Source organism: Leucopleurus acutus (assembly GCF_964270905.1).
Source record: "Leucopleurus acutus genome assembly, chromosome: 13".
In the NCBI taxonomy this organism is placed as follows: domain Eukaryota; kingdom Metazoa; phylum Chordata; class Mammalia; order Artiodactyla; family Delphinidae; genus Leucopleurus; species Leucopleurus acutus.
This window is the reverse complement of record NC_139155.1, coordinates 68,190,419-68,211,001: the sequence shown is the minus strand read 5'-3', so window position 1 is coordinate 68,211,001 and position 20,583 is coordinate 68,190,419. Positions and strand designations below refer to the sequence as shown.

General features: G+C 58.2%; 1 protein-coding gene across 1 annotated transcript in view; it reads left to right on the top strand.

The window, feature by feature from the left end:
- Nucleotides 1-482: 482 nt before the first annotated feature.
- The window catches only part of EMID1 (EMI domain containing 1), a gene marked incomplete at both ends in the record, with an annotated part of 40,510 nt that continues 20,409 nt past the window's right edge, over nt 483-20,583 (top strand). The window contains 8 exons of the mRNA XM_082852666.1: nt 483-583; nt 8,182-8,295; nt 8,762-8,865; nt 16,853-16,936; nt 17,960-18,021; nt 19,476-19,596; nt 19,836-19,886; nt 19,970-20,059. Of these exons, the coding sequence (XP_082708792.1) occupies nt 483-583; nt 8,182-8,295; nt 8,762-8,865; nt 16,853-16,936; nt 17,960-18,021; nt 19,476-19,596; nt 19,836-19,886; nt 19,970-20,059 (727 nt within the window). The remainder of the gene's footprint in view (nt 584-8,181; nt 8,296-8,761; nt 8,866-16,852; nt 16,937-17,959; nt 18,022-19,475; nt 19,597-19,835; nt 19,887-19,969; nt 20,060-20,583) is intronic.

Here is a 20,583-nt window from a genome sequence, read left to right as displayed (position 1 = left end):
GCATGGATGGACCGTCCCTCGTGGCTCGGTAACTGGAACCCTCAAAAATGTCGAGAGGGGATGAGGCCCCCGCATCATTAGCCCAGGCTTGTTGGTTTGGGTCCTGGCTGCGTCTGAGACCATGGCCCGGCTTCAGCTGCCCACTTTGCAACACGTGGGAGGGCACCTCTAAACTGGCACTGCGCCCCCAAAAGGGCCACGCGGCGCAGGGCGCCAGGCTCAGGTGGGCACCTGGTGGCCTTCCTGGCAGGGGCGCCCGACCCCCGGGGCTTCTTCCGGGTTGGCAGCGGCGGCGCAAAGGGCGGGGGGCCGCGCGGAGGGGCCGGGCGAGGCCGGGAACGCGCGCGCCCGCCTCCCGCCCGCCCTCCCGCCGCTGCGCTGGGAACCGGGATCCGCGCGTCCTGGGCGGCTGGCTGCGCGGGCGGGGACGCCAGGCTGGAGGCGACGGCGAGGGTCCGCGCGCGGAGGGCGCCGGGCGCAACATGGGCGGCCCGCGAGCCTGGGCGCTGCTTTGCTTCGGGCTCCTGCTCCCGGGAGGCAGCGCCGCGTGGAGCGTTGGGGGAGCCCCGTTCTCTGCACGCAGGTAAGGGCTGCCCCTACCCCCCGCACCACCTCTGTGCCCTGCCAGCCCGGGGTTGGGGACAGGGACTCCAGGCACCGCTCCCCCACAAACTCCGTGCAAGCCCGGGATTGGGAAAGGGACCCGGTTCCCCACCTCACTGCCAGCCCGGGTTGGGGCAGGAACCCTGGGCCCCACCGCTATCTGGCAGAAGCTCCAGGCCCTGCGGGGGTCACCTACTTCACGTATACAGAGCCGGCAGTCCCCCGACAGCCTTCTCCACCCCCCACCACTTCACCTCCAGAGCCCCAGGGGGTGGTTTCCCCCGAGGGAGGAAACCACCAAGACTTCCCCCACCCTCTCCCTAGGGCCCCCTTCCTGCACATAGGAGAGGCCCAGGACATCCTCTAGCTGCCACTTGGGGGACCCTCCCCGCTTTACTCTGCTCCTGGCTTTTTTTTAGTATCCCAGCTATTTATTTCTCTCAAAGGAAGAAGACTGGGGTGGAGTTTCACAGACCGAGGGTCAGTGTCGGCTCCCAGGGACCTGGCATTTTGGACTGCGCTGGGAGCAAGTGCTCTGTCTTCCTGCTGCTCTCTCAGGAGCAGGAAGCATTCTATCTGGTGGTGTTTATGGAGCATCTCCCAATACCAGTGAGGGGGCCCTTTATGTGCAGTGTTCAAGGATTGAATGAGGTAGGGAACACTTGTCCCCATTTAGCAGATGAGCAAACTGAGGCCCCAGAGAATTAACATAATCTTCTAGGCTTATTGACCATTAATAGAAGAACTGGGATTCAAATCTGTGTCTTTCTGGCCTTGGTGACACTGTTTGGACCTACCCAGGCCCCTGTCCTGGCTGTAGCCCCTGCCCCTGCCCCTGCTGGGGTCCTGTTTCGAGGGCCAGCTGCTGCTGTTGTCTGAGGCAGACAATACGGAGTAGCCAGGCCTCTCTAGGCCTTTTCATCCCATTCAAAGGCCTGCCCGGCCCCCACCCCCTACGGGCTCAATTCTTTAATTCTTTTCAGAAATTCCCTTTTCCCAGTGGTCAGGGGCCAGCGTGCCCCCGCTGGGCTAGCAAGAGCAGGTGACATGGGCAGGGCTGGAGGGCAGAGGTGGCCGTGGCATCAGAGGCCAGAGGAGCAGTTGTTTTGAGACAGGGGCTGACGGCTGGCAGATGTCACAGCCACCACCATGCATGCTGACCTGGGCTGGCATTTCACTTGTACCTATACCCTCCAGAATCTTCCTAACTGCCATGGGAGGCACACATTTTTATGGTCCTCATTTCATAGAGGAGGAAGGTGAGGCTCAGAGAGGGGACATGACCTGCCTAGGGCAAGGATGTGAACCCCCAGGGTCCCCAGTGTCAAGCTCAGGATGATGGTTGAGAAGGCATAAGGCTTGGACTGCGCTTTAGCCAGTCCAAGGGCAATATTTCAGCAAGTCCTTGGCCCCCCAGGACTTGCTGTGTGGGAGCAGGATGGTGTCTGTGGGCAGGTATCTGGTGGTCACTGGGGACTGTCACCCCATCTGGTCATAGAAGGCTCACAGTGGCCTGAGCATCACAAAAGCTCTGTAGGCAATGCTGTTGCTCCCATTTTACAGATAAGAAAACCAAGGCCAAAAAAAAAAAGAAAACCAAGGCTTAGAGAGGAAAAGACACCTCAATCTAAGTCAGTCAGTTTCCAGATCCAGTGTACTTTTCACTCCAGCAGCTCCCTGGAGGAGGGCGAGCTTTTGTCAGCTTGGGGAGCTGAGAAAGGTTTGCAGGTCATGGTTAGGAATTAGGGGCTCTGGCCTCAGATAGAGCAGCGTTTTATTCCTGGCTCTGTCACCCACTCAATGTGTGACCTCAGGCAGGTCTCTTCAGGGCCCCAGGTCTCAGTTCCCCTCTTCCCTCCCCTCATCCCCTGCACACAGGCCTGTTCTGAGGACAGTCCCCCATGGGAGGAACCAGTGCAGGGCCTGATGTACAGTGGTTCCTGCTATGACCAACATTAAGTGAGGGGAGGGACCCCTAGCCAGAGGAATCTGGTTCTTGGCTGCAAGGACCTCCCCTTGTGGCCCCGTCCCAGCATCATTGGAGACGGCATGGGGATGTTGCTCCCCATCAGCCCTCCCTCCACCCCTATCCCGGTGCCCCAGGCACCCCTTGGCAGCCGAGAGACCAGAGGGAGAAAAGAGGCTTTGTGCCTGGGGAGGGGGAGGCCCGGGAAGGCATCCAAGGGGCCGCCCCCAGGCCCAAGAATGTGGCAAGACTTTGAGACCCCTGGAACCAGGGTGTCCAGGGCTGTGCAGAGCTGCCTTGTCTCGCCCTTGCCCCTGTCTGCCCCCCCAGTCCCTGCTGGGGGTGCTTCCTGCCCCTCTGAGGGCCCTTCCAGCCTTTAATGACCCATCTCAGTGTCTCAACGCTGTGGCTCTAGAGTTGAAGCCGTCGCCGGTGTCCTGGTCCAGGCTTCTTTCCCTGCAGTACTGGCTTCCTTTGGGCAAATCTAAGAATCAAGGAGAGTGGAGAATTTTCTTCCCCACCCCCTCCGTTGGGAGCTCAGATCCCAGCGCTATACCCACAGGGGTGACCTGGGTAGGTGACTTCTCTTGGGGCCTCAGTTTCCACTTGGTAGAATGCAGAGCCTGACAATCCCTATCCCAAAGTCAAGGGGAGGACCTTGTGCGGAAGGTACAGTGCTGGTGTAGCTCAGGGAAGCCCCTGGACCACAGCCGCCTGGTGTGGGCCCTACGTCACGGTCCAGGAACAAGAACTACCAAAAGTCGTCAGCACTGCGCTAAGGGCTTTACGTGAAACCTCCCTTGCAGGAGGAGTGTCTGCTGTCCCCATTTGCAGATGGACAAAGTGAGGCCCCGAGCAGGTCAGGGCCTTGTCCAAGGTCACCAACTTAGGAAGCAGCAGAGCCAGTGTGGGGGGTTCACCTCTGGTGTGGGGTTCTGGCTCTGTTCACCCCACCCCCACCCTGTGGGTCTTCTTTCTTTCCTCTCCTTTTCATAGCGGCCCTTGGCCCCCAGCCCGCTTGGCTGCCTCCTGCAATTAGCCCCTATCACTGTTCCGGATCACAGCCCTGGGCCCTGTGGAGACAAAGTCCCCTGAGCTCCTCGTGGCAGGGGGTGGAGGGCAGATGGGGGGGGGCCCCCTCGTGGGGGCGGCCAGTGCCAGGCCGAGCTGGTCTGGCCTGTTTTCTCTCCTCCCGGCAGCCTCTGGAGGCCCAGGAGGTGCTGAGTGGGCAGAAGTGGCAGGCCCAGGAGAGAAGTGCTGCCTCCTCCCAGCCCCTGCCATTGTCCCATCCCACAGGAGGTAACCCAGCGTCATCGGGTTCTTGGGCGGCTTATCACCAACCACGTCCCAGGAAAGAAGCTCCCAAGGGCAGCAGGATGGGGGCGGGGCCTCCAAGGACTGCGCCCATCTCTGGGAACCTTGGTCCCGGCTCCTCTGCCCAGGGCCACTGTCTGTTCTCAGTCATTCAGCAAACCTTCCTGAGCGCCCCCAGGCTGAGCCCCATACTGGCTTGGTCCCCGCCAGCGCCCTCCCCCAGAGCCATCGGGGGAAGAAAAAGCTCAGGGCTGCTGTGAGTGGCTGAGGGGGGCCCCTGCAGGTGCCCAACTGTGCCCAGAGCCTCAGGACTGAGACCCAGAGGATGAATAGGAGTTTGCTGGAGCAGGGAGAGGGCTTTCCAGGCAGAGGAAATCTCCTATGCAAAGATCTGAGGTGGGGAGAAGATGCGCATGGGAGGGAGGGCAGGAAGGAGGGAGAGCAGCAGCGCAAGTGTGCAGGACCCAGCGGTCAGGGCGACGGGCAGCGTGGTGGGCTGTGGACTTCAGGCCAGCAGCGCCCCTGGAAAGTGGACGGAGGGGTGGGCGGGTGGTGGAGCCAGGCTATGATCCTGGGGAGGAGCTCGGGCTTATCCTGGCAGCAGTGGGGCTGGGTCTTCAAGGCCAGGGAGGGGCAGCACGTAATTATTGGTGACCCCCCAGGTGGAGGGCACGAGGGGCTGACCTTGAACCCCACCTGGCCGGAGTGTCCCCTCCTGTCTAAAATGTCTGCTAGCCGGCCATCAGCTCCGTGTCTCCTAAGCAGGGAATTCAAGCAAACTCCAGCTGGTGGGAAATAAGCAGGGAACCAGGCAGCAACTCACATGGGGGAGATTTTAAGTAAGAAAGAAGAAAAAAACTGTTTTCTCTGGCTCCTCCGTGGTCAAAAGAATTGCTAGGGCAATTGTGGGCAGTCACAGGCCCGCCTCCCCCAGTCCAGTCCAGGGGCTGGGCATGGGGTGTGTGTGCACACTTGTGTGTGAGGGTGCACGGTTCTGTGTCTGCAGGTTTTGGCCCGAGTGCAAGTTGGACAGTCATTTCTGTGGTTATGTGTCCTGCTAGATTGACCTTGGTCTGATTGCATGCTGTAGTGTGTGTGTGCATGCACACACTTATGTAGGTCTGTGTGTGCACATGGACACGTGTGTCTGGAAGTTGTATATGTGAGCGTGTCTTTGTACTTTCATGTCTGCATGTGTGTGTGCATGTTGATGTGTATGCATGTGTGTGAGTCTGTACACTGGCATGGAGTCTTCAGTCCGTGCCAGGGCCCTCCTCCTGTGTCCCGTGCTCTGGCCATCCTCTGCCCAGGTTGCTCCCTCCCTCCCTCCTTCCTCCACTCACAGAGCCCCTGGGCTAGCCTGGGGGACATCACACAGGCTCAGGGAGCCCCTGAGTCCCGCTGAACTTGTACCTCATTTTTATGCATTTTTGGGGGGAGGAGCGACAACTCACATCAGTCTCCAAAGGGGCTTATGTCCCCCCAAACAAGATCCCAGTGGGTTTTAAACCACAGCTCTGGGGACCCAGAGGCTCTAACAGGTGGGGGACCTTTTTTTTCTTTAACATCTTTATTGGAGTATAATTGCTTTACAATGGTGTGTTAGTTTCTGCTTTATAACAAAGTGAATCAGCTATATATATACATATATCCCCATATCTCCTCCGTCTTGCGTGTCTCCCTCCCACCCTCCCTATCCCACCCCTCTAGGTGGTCACAAAGCACGGAGCTGATCTCCCTGTGCTATGCGGCTGCTTCCCACTAGCTGTCTATTTTACATTTGGTAGTGTATATATGGCCATGCCACTCTCTCGCTTCGTCCCAGCTTACCTTTCCCACTCCCCGTGTCCTCAAGTCCATTCTCTACGTCTGCGCCTTTATTCCTGTCCTGCCCCTAGGTTCTTCAGAACCATTTTTTTGTTTTTTAAATATGGAATGCTTCAGGAATTTGCGTGTCATCCTTGCGCAGGGGCCATGTTAATCTTCTCTGTATCGTTCCAATTTTAGTATATGTGCTGCCGAAGCGAGCACTGGGGGCCTTTTTGAAATGCATCTTTTTAAACTTATAAAATCCCCACTTGCTCATTAGGAGAAACATTTCCAGCCTGTGGTTAAGAGCACAAGCCCTGGGGTTAGAAGAAGCTGAGTTCCAACCGTGACTGTGTCACTCATCGTGGGTGCCCGGGGCACATCCCAGACCCCAGAGCCTCAGTCTTCCCATCTGTAAAGTGGCACTTATAATTAGGTGTGTGGAAGGCCCTGGGCACAGCTCCTGGCATGGTAAACGGAGGCTGCTGTGAGCACAGGGGACTGAGTGGATGGAACTCATCTAGGCATGTGATTTTTCCTCACTTAATACACTCATAGGGAATTCCCTGGCGTCCAGCGGTTAGGACTCCGTGCTTTCACTGCCAAGGGCCGGGGTTCAATCCCTGGTTGGGGAACTAAGGTCCCACAAGCCGCATAGCGTGGCCAAATAAAATTTTTAAAAAAAATACACACATAGCTTTATATGTACATACATTTACAGTATTTTGGCTTTCTCTGCTTTTCATGTATTAATAGAAATGTCATTCTCTTGGTCCACACATACTTTTTCCCCCTTAAGCAGGCACATGGAGACCTCGGACTCTGTCACAGCACCTGGTTCTCTGTGTCTAGGGGTCCCACTTAGGCTGTTCCAGTTTTGCGCCATTCCTGACAGTGCTGTAACAAGCGCCTGGCACCTCTGCTGTGGGTTCCCTGGCCGAGGGCTCTTTTGAGCTCCTGCCCCATCACTGGGCTGATCAGAGCCACCCTTCTCTGGCTTTCCCACCTCCGTGCAGTCGGCCAGGGTGTTTCCTCCTCCTGGACTGATTTCAGCGTGACACAGAACGGTGAAGGGACTTCTGCAGAGTCCCATAGTGAGTTTGTCAACTGGTCCCCGCCAAAGACTTTCTCCTTCAGGTGGGCTGGGTGGGGGTGGGGCCGCAGCTGCAGGGCTGGGTTTCCAAGGTGGCAGGCACCTCCTTGATGGCTGGAACATTCCAGGTGCTCACCGGCCCTCAGCTCTGCACGGGGTCACGGGCCTGCGTTCTTTTGCTGGTGCTGGGAAAGGAGTGACCGTTTCAGGTGACCCTTCTCAGCTTGAGCCCCCACCCCACCAGACTTTCCTTTGTGGCCTGGAGCCCAGGGTCAGCAGGTTCCCAGGCTGAGGCCTTCACAGAGCCACAGACCGTGGCTCAGGAGGTGGGGAGGAGACGGGAGCTGACGGGGCCTCTGGGATGGAGGTGGGGGCCAGGCTGAGCCGTCCACATTCCTGGGTTCAAATCCAGATCCGCCATGCACCAGCTCTTTAACATGAACAATTGTCTTCCCCTCCCTGAGCCTCAGTTTACCCCTCTGTTAAATGGGGGGGCGTTTCCTGGTTCACTGTGGGAAGATGATGTAAATACCTTTAGCGTACAGTAGGTGCTCAGTATGTGCAGTGCAAGGTGATTATTTGTTGGCATTTGAAAAAGTCAGTCCTCCATGCTTGGGGTATTGATTGTGCATCCCAGCTGTCACACAGAGGGGACCTGAGGATAAGTGAGACAGAGCCTCTTTCTCACATGCCTCAGGGAGGGAGAGGGCAGACATGAATCACCAGCTTAATTCAGCATGACAGGGATACAGAGAGCTTAGGATCCTAGGCAGGGAACCATCGCTTCTACTCATATGGGGGTGGAGGTGGAAGAGGACAAGGGAAGAGGTGACAGCACAGCGGGGCTTTGAAGGTAGGAGGTGTCAGGAAGAGAAATGGGGGAAGGGTGCTGCAGGCATCAGGTCCAGCATGAGCAAAGGCCTGGAGCTGAGGGATCCACAGCAGGAGTGGGAGCAGGAGACTTGGAGGGCTGAGGGTAGGGCTAGGCAAGGGGCACCACCGCCAGGTTTCCATTGTCTGACCCTCCCTCTGGGGAGAGAGTGAGGGGAAAGACACTCACTCACTGCCCTTGTCCAGGTGGGAGGTGGGAGGCAGTGGTGGCCTGGAGGGGTCAGGGTTGGAAAGGAGATGCTGAGGAGGAAGAGCCCCAGTCAAGATGCCCTGCTCCCGTCTGGGCCCCTGCAGCTCATTCCCCAAGACCTCTGAGAGCACCCAGCACAGCTGTCCCCTCCAGGGTTCTGGAATTCACTGCTCAGCCACTTCAGCTCAGAGACTCCCACCAGGGCCCAAAGAACTTGGAGAGCTTAGGGGTCTCCCTGCCTGGAGACTCTTGGCTCCCAGAGAGAACATGGGCTGCGCGTGGCACCTGAGCTTCCTCTCTGCTGGTCTGTTTCAGGAACTGGTGCTCATACGTGGTGACCCGCACCATCTCGTGCCACGTGCAGAATGGCACCTACCTGCAGCGCGTGCTGCAGAATTGCCCCTGGCCCATGAGCTGCCCTGGGAACAGGTGAGTGAGACCGTGTGGAGTAGGAGCTGCTGGCGTTCCCACGGTGGGCACGGCCTGGTGGACGAGCTGGGGCTGGGGCTGGGACCCCGTGCAGGAGATGCCTGGGACCCCAAGGGTGGGCGGACAAAGGGACCATTGTCCATTCCCAGCACCTCCCCTTGGCTCTTGGGCCTTCCTGGGGGAGGGATTCCAGCATTCACCTGCACGCCTTCGCTCAGTGAGCGTTCACTGCTGGGGACAGTCTAGCCCAGCTCGCAGGGGCTTCCTGCCCAGTTGGTTTCTAGATCCCCCCGGCTGGGGGCTGGGGAGGGAATGGAAGGGCTGAGGCCCAGAATGCATGAGGAAAGAGGCTCCAGAGGGACCTGGAGGTGGCAGAGGACCCTGGAGGCTCTGGGCTTGTCCCCATGGATGGTGGGAGGGGTGGCGGAAGGCCCATCTGAACCGGGCCACCTGGGCACTCTTTCAGCTACAGAACCGTGGTGAGACCCACATACAAGGTGATGTACAAGACAGTGACAGCCCGCGAGTGGAGGTGCTGCCCTGGGCGCTCGGGGTCGAGCTGCGAGGAAGGTAGGACTGCCCCAGGCGCAGACCAGGTGCCTCCCCTCAGGTGTCTGGGAGGGAGCTGTAAACCGTAGTTGAGTCGGTAGGTGCTCAAGGACTCAGCACCACACTTACCAGGGCTGCTGCACAGAGCTGCCGGCCAGACGCAGCTGGGCCACAGTGGGTGTCTGCTCTCCCACGGGTGTTGACCACCTGCCTCTTGGGACACTGTCAGGACCCCTGGAGGAATTTCATACATGCTGGGTAGCTCACATCTTAGGTCACACATCCCAAGCCTTTCCTCCAAACTTGGGGACATTTCCATGGGAGGTGGTAATGGTGCAGGGAAGCAAAGCACCACTTAGTGCAGTGGGTCAGCAAGGTCGGGATGGCTACACCCAGTCTGCAGGTGAGGAGAACAAGGCTGTGTGATGGGCACACAAGGGCGTGTGATGGGCACACAGCTCCTAAGTGACAGGATTCAAACCCAGGTCTGCCTGGCTTCCCCCAGGCCCTCAGGGATGGGAGGACTCAGCTGGGCACCCTGTGTGCGGAGTGTGTCCCAGGCAGAGGCCCCCCTCTCTCCCCCCACCTCCTCTGCGTGCAGCTTGGTGGTTTGGGGCCAAGCACCCAGCAGGGGCGCAGAGGAGGCAGCCCGCCCCTCCCCTGGCCACACAGCTACTGGCAGTGCCGTCTCCTCGAGGGCGCCTACCTCTGCTGAGGGGTCCAGGCTGCATCCACCCTCACGGCCTGGCTGAACCCAGTGTGCTCCGAAGAATGACCAGAAAGAGGATGGACTGGCCTAGAGCCAGCCTGAGAACCAGGCCCGTAGGCCCCTCAATAGAAAGAGGCATTCGGGGCCCCCAAGTAGCACATTAATGTGACTATCGGTCGAAAGATGCATTCTGATTCCAGAAACACCGATGTGTGAAACACAGCCTCCGAATCAAGGGAAGGTGATGCTTATAGCGCCATTCATAGGTGTTTCTTGAGAGATTTACACACTTCACCTCCCTGGGACCCCACAGCAGCCCCAGTTCACAGATGGGGCAACACAGGCCCAGAGAGGTGAAGTCACACGGGGTGGGGGCAGACTCCCCATGGAGTGGGGCAGGGAGGGAGCCTGGTGGTTTCCATGTGGGGTGGGAGAGCCCCCAGCACAGCGGGGGAGGAGCAGGGCGGCCAGAGGGAGCGGGGAGCTGCTCGAGGTCCAGCAGGGGTCCGGTACAGAGAGGCAGCCCTTTTTACGGATGGAGTAACTGAGGCTCAGAGAGGTGAGGGGGTTGACCTGCGGTCACGCAGTATGTGAGAGCTGGGACTGGGACCACCCTGACCAAGTATCCATGTGTCAGTGCCTCCAGGCCTTGGGGCTGGATGGCAGGGAAGGAGACTGGCTGAGACTCTCACCAAGGCAGATGTGGGAGGCTGGGAGGGGCAGACAGGGAGGGAAGGGAGGGGGCCAGGAACAGCGCCCTCCCCTGCATGCTGGGAGGAAGAGGGGCAGGCAGAAGGGCCCCAGGGGCAGGAAGGGAGCCAGCCAGGAGGGACTGTTGCCAAGGAGGCCACAGAGGAGCTGGTGGTAAGGAGGGGGCGAGTCCCCAGGGTACGGGGGCCCCCTGGGTGCAGAGCACCTGCCCATACATAGGCCACTCTGTCCCTGGCTCCCCTCCCAAGGGCAAACCTTCCCAGGTCTATGGGGCCATCGTGGAGCAGGTGGCGGCAGCGCCCATGCCCTTGAGTGCAGCCGCTGTAGGCTGTGCATCCACGACCAAGCCAAGGGCTGTGGCTCTGCCGCGGGCGTGAGGTGGGGGTGCGAGACGAGGACTGGGGCCGGCCAACCCTGACGTCTCCCTCGGCAGGGCCTTGGGGTTCCAGCCTGGGGACGGGACAGCTCTGCCGCACACCAGCTGTGTGGCCTTGGGCCGGGTACTCCCCGTGCACCGTGCGAGTAGTTGTGCAGGGGTATCGGGCCGGGGGGCGGGGAGGCTGCAGTTCAGGCGGCACTTGTCTCGTGCCCTCTCAGAGGGAGGGGCACCTTCTCTAAAGGGCACCAGGCTGCCTTGTGCTCTTGCAACACCTGGGGCTCTCCTGCCCTGGGCCTCAGCGTGCTCACCTGTGAAATGGGCAGGATCATACAGTCGGCCTCCCAGGGATGTTGCAAGGGTGAAATGAAGCAGGTGGCGCCGCAGCCCATGGAGGGCAGCACGTGGCGTGATGCCCAGTGGGACAGGAAAGGAAGGGCCTCTCCACAACCATGAGGTTGGAGCCGAGTAAAGGGATGCCAAGGCCTGGATATTCTAGAAAACTGCTTTGCTGGGGCCCTGGGAATGGGGACGGGGAAGCATGAGGACATTGCTGACCCACGCCGGGCCCTGCCCTTCCTATGACAGCCAGCTTCAGGCTGGGCTCCCCCAGCTGTTTTCCCTGCTGGTGACTGCCCTCGCAGTCTGTCTGGTGTTGTGACATGACCTGAGGTCAAAGAGCTCCGTCACTAGGGGCAACAGGGCCCAGAGTGAGCTAAAGAGGGAAAGGAAACACCTATCATTCCAGAATCCAGCCTTGGATCAGCTGTGCTCTGCTGTGTGACCTGGGGCAAGTCACTTCACCTCTCTGAACCCCGTCTCTATCTGAAAGTCGCCTCAGATGGAGAAGTGCTTGCCTCACACCTTATTATGAGGACCAGAGACATGCCTCCAACATAGCTACTGAATAAATGTCTTCCTTTCCCCTTTGGCCCCCTGTGCTGGGGAGTCTGCCCTGCCTCCCAGCTCTGAGACCCCATTTCTCAGTCAGCTGCTCAGCAAACAGGCCTCTACTCTCTGGACTGGATGTTTGTGAGGCGAACAGACTTCATGACTTTTAGTTCTGGTTTTCCCATCTGTACAGTGGGAGTGTTCACTCCGTGATAATGAGTGAGGATGGTTTCTCTGATGTTCTTGACAACCGTGAGGAAGGGGCTAGAATGGGTCCCTTTTTACAAATGGAGAAACTGAGGCTCAGAGAGGTGAGGGGGTTGGCCTGGGGCACTCAGTATGTGAGAGCCGGGACTGGGACCAGCCTGACCAAGCGTCCATCTGCCAGTGCCTCCAGGCCTTGGGGCTGGATGGCAGGGAGGAGACTGGCCCAGGCTCTCACCTGCCTGCCTGCTACCACCAGAAACAATGGGCAAGGAATGGCCAAGGCCAGAATGCATCATGTGGGCTGGTCCTGATCCCCTGAGTGGCCTGGGCTGTTGGGCTCTGCTGAGGGTAGGACTGTAGTGATCACCCTGCCTCTAGGGGCTCCCCGTAGACCGATCTCTCACCCAACAACCCCATTGTCCAGATGATGAAAGTGAGGCTCAGAGAGGGTATAGGTCTCACACAAGGTCACACAGCAAGTAAACATCATGGCTGGGATTCTCCCAAGGGCTCTGACCTGAGGTCTACGATGTCGCCCTGCCTCAGACCCTCCTGCAGTCATAATAATGTAGACTTTATGACTGCCACTGACATAAAGGGGGAGGAAAGCTGCCACTGTCCTCTGTGCTGGGCACCATGATTTGTACTCACCTGCATCGTGCCACCATGTCATGGTACAGAAGGTCCAACTGTGGAAACTGAGGCTGGGAGAGAGGAGTGCCTTGCTCTGGGTTACAGCTGGATTCAAAGCCCTTCAGTCTGACCAGAGCCGAGGTCTTTCCTCTGCAGCAGCGCTGGCCAAGGACTTCGTGGGGCACGTGTTCAGACAGCTGGGACTGACGGAAGCCAGCCTCAGCCCCAGCTCCTCCCAGATAGAAAGATAGAGGAGAGGGGACTCCCTCACCTTCCCCTCCCCATGGGCTCCCCCAGAGCCGGGCTGCCTCCACTTACCCCCTCACTGTCCCCATCTGTCCCTTCCCCATCCGTGGACCCCCACAGCCCTTGTCTTCTGTGGTGGGGAACAGCAAGGGAAGAAGTTTGCCCAGGGTCACATAGTAAAAAAGCTTAAAAGCAGACGGAGATTCCAGCCCAGCACTTCCTGGGCCCCTCGGCCTCTCCACCGTCCAGGGCTTGGCCCTTCCCAAACATGGCTCTTGTGCTCTAACCAAATGCCAGGTGCAGTGCCAAGCCTGTGCCTTACTCTGCGGATTCAGAATCCTGCAGGTTAAATGCTGTTGGAATTTGCCCATATCTGCCACCCGTCTACTCCACTCCTGTTTGGGAGGCTTAGTGGCCCCCACCTCCGACTCCCACCAGTGTATTCTCCACCCCCAGCTGGGAGGCTCCCCCTCTGCCCTCCCAGCTGCCCCAGCGAGGTGCCCCAGCTTTGCCCTCCCTCCGTTTTGCCCGGGGCCCACTATGGCCTTCTCTCCCACCCCAGAGCCTGGGCAGTGGCTGTCCTCTCTGCCTGTAACCTTCTTGGCGCTCCCGCCTGGCTCCGAGGATCCCCACCCTTTCACCATTAATCCTGTCTCTCTGGTTCCTGGAACGGGTCTGGCGTTAAGTGGGTGCATGGGAAATGAGTGGGAACCTCATTTTACCCGCAGAGGGACCAGGACAGACACAGACCAGGGCTTCCCAGAGGGCTGCTGGAGAGTTCTTGGAGCTCCCAGCCCCAGCCCTGACCCCAAACCCTGACTCAGGCCAACAGCAGCAAATATTTACATTTGCAAAGTAAATTCCAGGGAAGGGAGCTGGGCAGTGGCAGGGGAGGCTGCGCTCATGTGGTCTGTGGTCACTGGACCCAGCAGACCTGGGGGGAGGGCTATGAAGGAATAAGCCCCTCAGAGAGAAAGTCAGAACTGGAGCCCAGGGACACCGCCAACGTCTCACACCCCTGTTTCCAGCTGAGGGTGGGATTTAAACACCATGCTCTGCTCCCCTCTTCTCCTGCCCTGGTCCTGCTGTGTGGATGGGCAGCCTCTTCTCTCTGGGCATCAGTGTTCTCATGAGGATCTGTTGAGAAGGAACATGAGACACTGGGCAGAGGGAAGGGCGGCTGCTTAGGGGGGCACAGGCCTAGAAACTGCAGATGGCACTGGCCTTGTGGAGGTCAAGATGGAGTGATGAGAGCTTGTTGGTGGGGGGCTTTGGTGGGTTCCCTGGTCTGTGCAGGAAGGCTTTCTGGAGGAGGTGACATGGGGGCAGTGGCTGTGGGGATGAGGAGGCAGTGCGCTTGTGTGTGTGTGTGTGTGTGTGTGTGTGTGTGTGTGTGTGTGTGTGTGTGTGTGTGTGTGTGTAGGGCTGGCTGGGACCTCCCAGATGGTGGGAAGTGGCCCATAGTCAGGGTCCCAGGGTGGAGCCAGGGTTTGTGGTCCTGGGACTAGCGGGGAGCTCCTTGGAGGGCGAGGTTGGGGCTGGGGAGGGGCCCTTCAGGGTGGACCACCAGGCTGGGGTGAGGGGGGCTCTCAGCCCACTGGGGCCCGCTCCAGGGGCCCTGGCTCAACACCAGTGGGAGGGATGTGACATTTTTATCCTACAGGAGACCTCCCCCAGCCCTAGACTTTTTACGTACTGGAATTTTGTGTGGTATAGGGCCATTTACAACCTGGTTCATCCCTTAAAGTATTTCTGTCTGTTTCTTAGAATTTAGGGAGAGCTTGGGGGGCCATTTTTTGTGAATCTTGAATCCAGAACCAATATTTTCTGGTCTTTTTGACAGTTTTTGTTATTTAAACTTTCTTTTTTTTTTTTTTTAATTTTAACTCACAATTTCTTGAGCCAGTTATGTCTGCACTGCTGGTCAGACCGTGCTTTCATTAGTTTTTCTAGTTCTCTCTGGCTCCCAGTGAAATGTCCCAAAGCAAGTGGGTTGAAAAAGAATTTCCAACCACATGTTCACAGATTAAAAACTTGGGGACCCCCTGGCGTGACATTGGAACCCTTATGTTCATTTTCAAGACAGTCATGTCTGCCGTCCACATTATTTTGCCTTTTATTTTGTTTGCTTGCTTTAAATTCATTTTCAGCCAGTGATTCATGCATTCCTCAACAAGAGGTTTAGTGAAGCCCTGAGGCCCTACTGCGCGCCGGGCACTTTCCCCAGCCAGTCGCAAGACAGACAAGGTCCCTGCCTGGTGGAGTTCACGTTCCAGCCAAGGAGGGCGGAAGATCAGACCGGGGAACTGGCAAGCAGATAACATGTTAGAGGGTGGAAAGTGCCATGGAAAAAATGGAAGACGATAGCAGGGTGGTGCGGAGGATGGGCAGGGCGGACGCTCTGCCCAACTTCATCCCAGAGAAAACCCAAACTTCCATGGGGTTGGAGGGACGGCCTCTTCTTTTGGTTGACTTCCTGGAAGCAGTCATCCAGTGGCCTTTTACATCTTCACCTGGGAGCAAAGGAGATGCGGAGGGCTTACCGAGGTCGTTCTTCTAAGGAACCAGCATTCTTGACGGGCGCCGGGCCTCCCTGCCTCTGCCAAGGGGAACCTGGGGGACTTGCAGTGCCAGGTGGCCCAGGAGAGAGGAGGACGGGCCCTGGAGTTAGACTAACTGGGTTCCAGTCCAGGCTCCAGCCTTCAGCTGGGTGACCAGTCTCTTTACCTCTCTGCCTTGTTTCCCCCCAAAGGGAAATACTCATATTCACTCATCCATTTATCTGAGCACGGGCTGGGGGGGCAGAGGAGTGATAATACCAAGCTACTCTGTGCCCGTTTCCCCATCTGTAAAGCAGAGAGGTTACTAGCGCCCACTCACAGGGCTTCGTGAGGACAGTGAGTTAAGACTGTTTATGAGAAGTGCTTAGAATGTGCCGGGCCCAGCATAAGTGCTGCACAAGCATTGGCTGTTATGATTATTACCTACCTTGTAGGATCGAGCTGGGCTTAGCACCGGGCGTGGCTCATGGTGGCATTATCACCCCCCCACTGCTGTTGTTCTGCCCACAGAGCACCTAACCTCTGCCCCAGTCTTGGGCTGCCAGCCCCCTTCCTCTATCCCAGGTGAGATTTACCCCCTGTGAGAGGGCAAGTCGCAGGCCCCCAGGGAGGGCATGCTGGGGATGTGGGCCCAGACTGAGCGAAGGCCCCGTGGTGGAACCTGGAGAGGGTCTGGCAGCCACCCTGCTGGGGGTTGGCCAGAGGGACCCGTCTGGTTTGAATTCCCGGCGCCTCTCACTCCCTACACCAACCCACAGCCTGGCTCTGAGCTGCCAGGCCCGTGCCTTATTTGGGTCTTGTCTCCCCCCAGGCAACACTTTGCGGCCTTAAAAGGCAGGCCCGGGCTGGGGGTGGGGGGTGGGGGGGGGTGGGGGGGCAGTTGCCACTGCTGGCTTCAGAGCCCCTCCAGCTGCACCCCGCCCCCCCCACCCCTGGCTTGGCCAGCCCAACCCTCCAGCTATGGAGAGAACCTGGTCCCCAAAGCCAGACCAGCCAGGATGGCCTGCTCCTCATAGGGGTGGCTGCAGGGGTGGCCTCCTGGAACAGGCCCCCCGTTCCCTCCCAGGCAGCCAGCCTCCCTCTGGTTTTCATTTAAAACCAGAGCTGGATCCACTTCAGTGTCTTCTTACCAAGTGGGGCAGGGAGAGGGTGGATGGTGACGTTGCTGTGTTTATTGAGCACCTACTGCATACCAGGCCCTGTGTGTGCTCATTAAGCCCTTTGCATGCATGTCCATCCTCAGGCCTCACGCCAGCCCGGGAGATGTAGAGACCTTATGATCCCATTTTACAGATGGGAACATCAGCAGGTCCAGGGAGGACAAGTCACATAGGTCAGCAATTAGCAGGGCTGGGACCTGACCTTGCATCTGTTGACTCTAAGCTGTTAACCCATGCAGCTTGCTGGGGTTGTTGGAGAAGCCCCCAGCCTTACCCACGGCCCCCACCCATTGCCAGCCCCCCTCCCCAGCCCCGTCAGGTTGATAGCCTTGTCCCAGCTCAGCCCAGTTCATGCTGTGTGACCCAGGCAAACTGCCCCACCTCTCTGGGCCTCTCTCCCTTTGCACTAAGGGGAGTAGGGATCCCTCTGTGACTGCAGTGGCAGGTGGGGGGCGGGAGGGGGACAGAAAAAAATGTCACAGCCAGCAGGGCTCTGACCCTCACTGTCCCTCAGTTGTAGGCTCCTCTGGCTTCGTGGAGCCCAGGTGGTCGGGCAACACCATGTGGCGGATGGCACTTCGGCCCACAGCCCTGTCAGGTGGGTCCTGGGGCAGCTGCTTGGGGTCCCCCTGGGCTAGGGGAGGCTGGAGGGGCTGGTGGTGACTGTCCTAAAAACCAGCTGGGCCCAGCAGCAGTGGAGGGTCAGGGATAGCACCCTGCGCTTGTCCACTGCAGGCTGGAAAGAAAACTGGAAGGTGGAGGAAAGGCCCCCATGGGGAGTCTGACCCTGGGCCCACCTGAGACCCAGGACCCCCAGAGTCTTGCAGACATGGGTCCAAGCCCCCACTTTCATTTTTTATTGAAACGACACTTTTCTGAGTGTCTGTAGGATGCGGGGCACTGGGCCAGGAGCTTTCCATAATCAATTTGTGTAAACCTCACCCCAGGAAGGCATCATTGTTGCCACTTTAAAGAGGAGGCTGAGGGTCAGAGAGGGGACATGCCCTGCCGGGAGCCCTGCAGCCAGGAAGGGGCAGCGCTGGGCCTCGACCCAGGGTTTTTGCCTGTTACACATTCACTCCACCCTTGCTCTGAGCTCAGCCTTCCCAGGTGTGAACGGGGTGACACTTGTCCTAACACGCAGGATCATGGTGAGGACCGGAGAGGCAAGCTTGTATCGTGCTCGGTGGCTGCCCGGCACTGTTATGAATAATGTTGGGGTATCAATGAGGAGGCCAGGGAGCTGGACAGTGGTTCTGGAAGAAGGGTCAGAGCGTGGCACCTAAGGCCATCCCAGTCTGGACTGTAATGTGTCGGTCCCCAAAGCTTCAAGCCGAGGCCAGCCCCACCCATGTGGGATGCAGTCGTTTTGGATGAGGAGTCAGATCCCTGGTCCTGCTCTGAGAGAAACAGTCCCCTTGGAGGCTCTGGAGCCAAAGGACACCCACAGGGCATGGCTCACCTTGGACAGGCTGTGACTCTTTAGCTCCTTCCCTGTGATGGGCTATCTCATGGGTTAGGGTCATCAGGTATCTGTCCCCTCCCTCCATCCTGCCCCCAGGGGCTGAGGGGCTCCAAGGGGAACCTGGGAGCCCTTGCCCAGCCTGCTTCCTCCCTGCAGGTTGTCTCAACTGCAGCAAAGTGTCGGAGCTGACGGAGAGGCTGAAGGTTCTAGAAGCCAAGGTGGGTGAACAGCTTCCGGGCCAGGCAGGCACCACCCTCCCATTCAGCTTTCTCAGCCTCCCTTCCAGCGCCCACCCCGGGAAGCCTGCGCACAGTCAGGCAGCCTGGCCTGCTCTCCTTCCAGGAGATCCATGAGGTTCTCCTATCCCCATCCCACCCAGAGACTCCTAGACACCCCCCCAGAGCTCGTGGCTGGGTCCCCTCATTGCCCTGTCACCTTCATCCTTTATCCCACCCACCCATAATACCATCTTCCCAGTTCCAGAAAGCAAAAACATCTATTGCGTGTCTCAAATTATCTCAAGATAAAAAGTTTTTAACCATTAAAAAGTAAGACATTCTAAATTTAGAAACATGAAAAACTCAGCACCATGAAAAACCTACCAGAAAACCATTGGCCTCTGTCGCCTGTGCCCCCAGAGAGAGCGATTGCCAACATTTAAGCATCTTTTCTTCCAGATTTTCTAAACACACATAGATGCATTTACATTAATCTCCATATCCATTCCCTCCTCTGGGAATTTATCTTAGGAAGATTAGTTGCAAAGATGTTCATCCAAGTGTTAATTAAGAGGGAAATTTGAAAACCAAACAACAGAAGGGGTGGTTATATAATGAGCAAGTGTGGCTCAGTGGAATACTGGACAGCCATTAACAACGCCTCCGTTTTCCACACGAAAAGATGCCCCTGATCTATCAAGTGGAAAAACCAAGCTTCTAAACAGCATGGGTTAAAACCCCCGTTATGAGGTGTGAGCACCCCAGGAACCCCACCCTGCTCCCCAAGCTCCCTCCCAGGGGAAGCCGGCATGAGGGGCAGCTCAGCTCAGATCTGGGGGCTGGGTCTCAGTTCCGGGTCAGCTTCTCTCTGGGCACGTCTACACGGCCCCCCACTTCCTGGTCTGCGGACGTTCCGGCCTCTCTTAATCCTCAGTAAGTGGCTCAGGGGACACCGCTGACCCTTCAGGCTCTCCCCTCCACTGGGTCCAAAAGTAGTTTTGTACACACCTTGGCACCTCTGTTTCATGCCAGGCCCTCCCAAATTTCCCTTCAAATTTAGTAAAAATCCGTGCAGCCTGTGGTGCTTTAACAGACCAAGAGAAGTTTAATATTATGGATGCATCTAAATGTATATAAATATACGTATTAACATGCAGGTAAGCATAGGAAAAAACCGCACGGCCCAGCAAACACAAGGACAGTCTCAGAACTCAAAGTGGGTGAATGTGATGGTGTGTGATGACTTTTCTACAATGAATGTGATGAATTGTGCATTCTGAAAACCATGGTCACTTCTGATGAAGTTCGGGGCCCCTGTGAGTCCGGGTCTCCACTCCAGGCTGGGTTCTGCCAGCCACGTGGCCTCCTGCCCCCCAACACCAGGGCCCCGAGCTGGCCTGACCCTGGCGAGACCCTGGTACCCACCCCATCCCTATTGTCCTCTTCCTCCATAGGTGGCGGTGCTGACTGTCACTGAGCAGGCAGTGCCCCCGACCCCAGCTGCCCCTGAGGACCCCGCCCCGCTCTGGGGTTCCCCAGCTGCCCAGGGCAGCCCCGGGGATGGAGGCCTCCAAGGTGAGTGGGTCAGTGGGGAACATGCTCCCGTGTGGCAGTGAGTTGGATCCAGCCCCCTCCCTGCTGCTGACTCCCAGCTTGACCCCCTTGTGGGCCTCAGTCTTCCTAGTTTTCCCTTGGGCCTGAGGGGATGGTCTCCAGGGGCCCCTGAGCACTGGAGTCCTGGGAGGCCCAGCAGCTGGTGGAGCAGGGGTAGGAACTCTAGACACCACTGACCCCTGCCTACCTCTCCACCCCAGGGCTACCAGGAACCAGAGAAAACGTGAGGGCCCCTCTGCTCCCCCGAGATGGTAGGTGCTAGTGGGGCGGGCAGGGCCGGGGGCAGGCCAAGCGCAAGGCCGGAGCTGCGGAGCTGATGAACTTTCTTCCCCAGATCGAGTTGGTGCCCGGGGGCTTCCTGGGCCCTCTGGCCCCAAGGGAGACCCTGGCAGCCGGGGCCCAATGGGGATGAGAGGCCTGCCAGGTGAGTGCCCACAACACCGGCCCTTCCAGCTCCCCTGGCCAGCCCTGCTCAGGTGAGCCCAGGCTGGGGCCTTCCTTACCAGACCCTGCCCTCCTGGAGCTCCCAGACCATGAAGGCTAGTGGGGGTGGGCCTAGTAGGCAGGGGAGAAATAGCAGTGCCCACCCCATGTGACCAGGGTTCTTATGGGGGACGTTGCAGCTAAGGGAGCCCTAAGGAAGGAAACCCAGACCCAGCCTGGATGGAGTGGGGGACGGGGAGGGCTTCCCAGTGGGAGCTACACCTTAGGTGAGGCCTCAGAATGACCAGAAGTGCACACCAGGCAGCGCCAAGGGAGGACTGATAGAGGGAACAGCTCGTGCAAAAGCCTAGAAGAGAGAGGCGAGAACATTCTGGAAATCAGCGTCCGCTAGGCACCTGTCGCATACCAAGTGTCCACTGTCCTGAAGCCCCAGGGGAGGGCTGTGTTCATCCCCCTCACAGACGGCCAGGGAGGGAGTCTGGCCTGTGGCCTCTGGAGCCATCT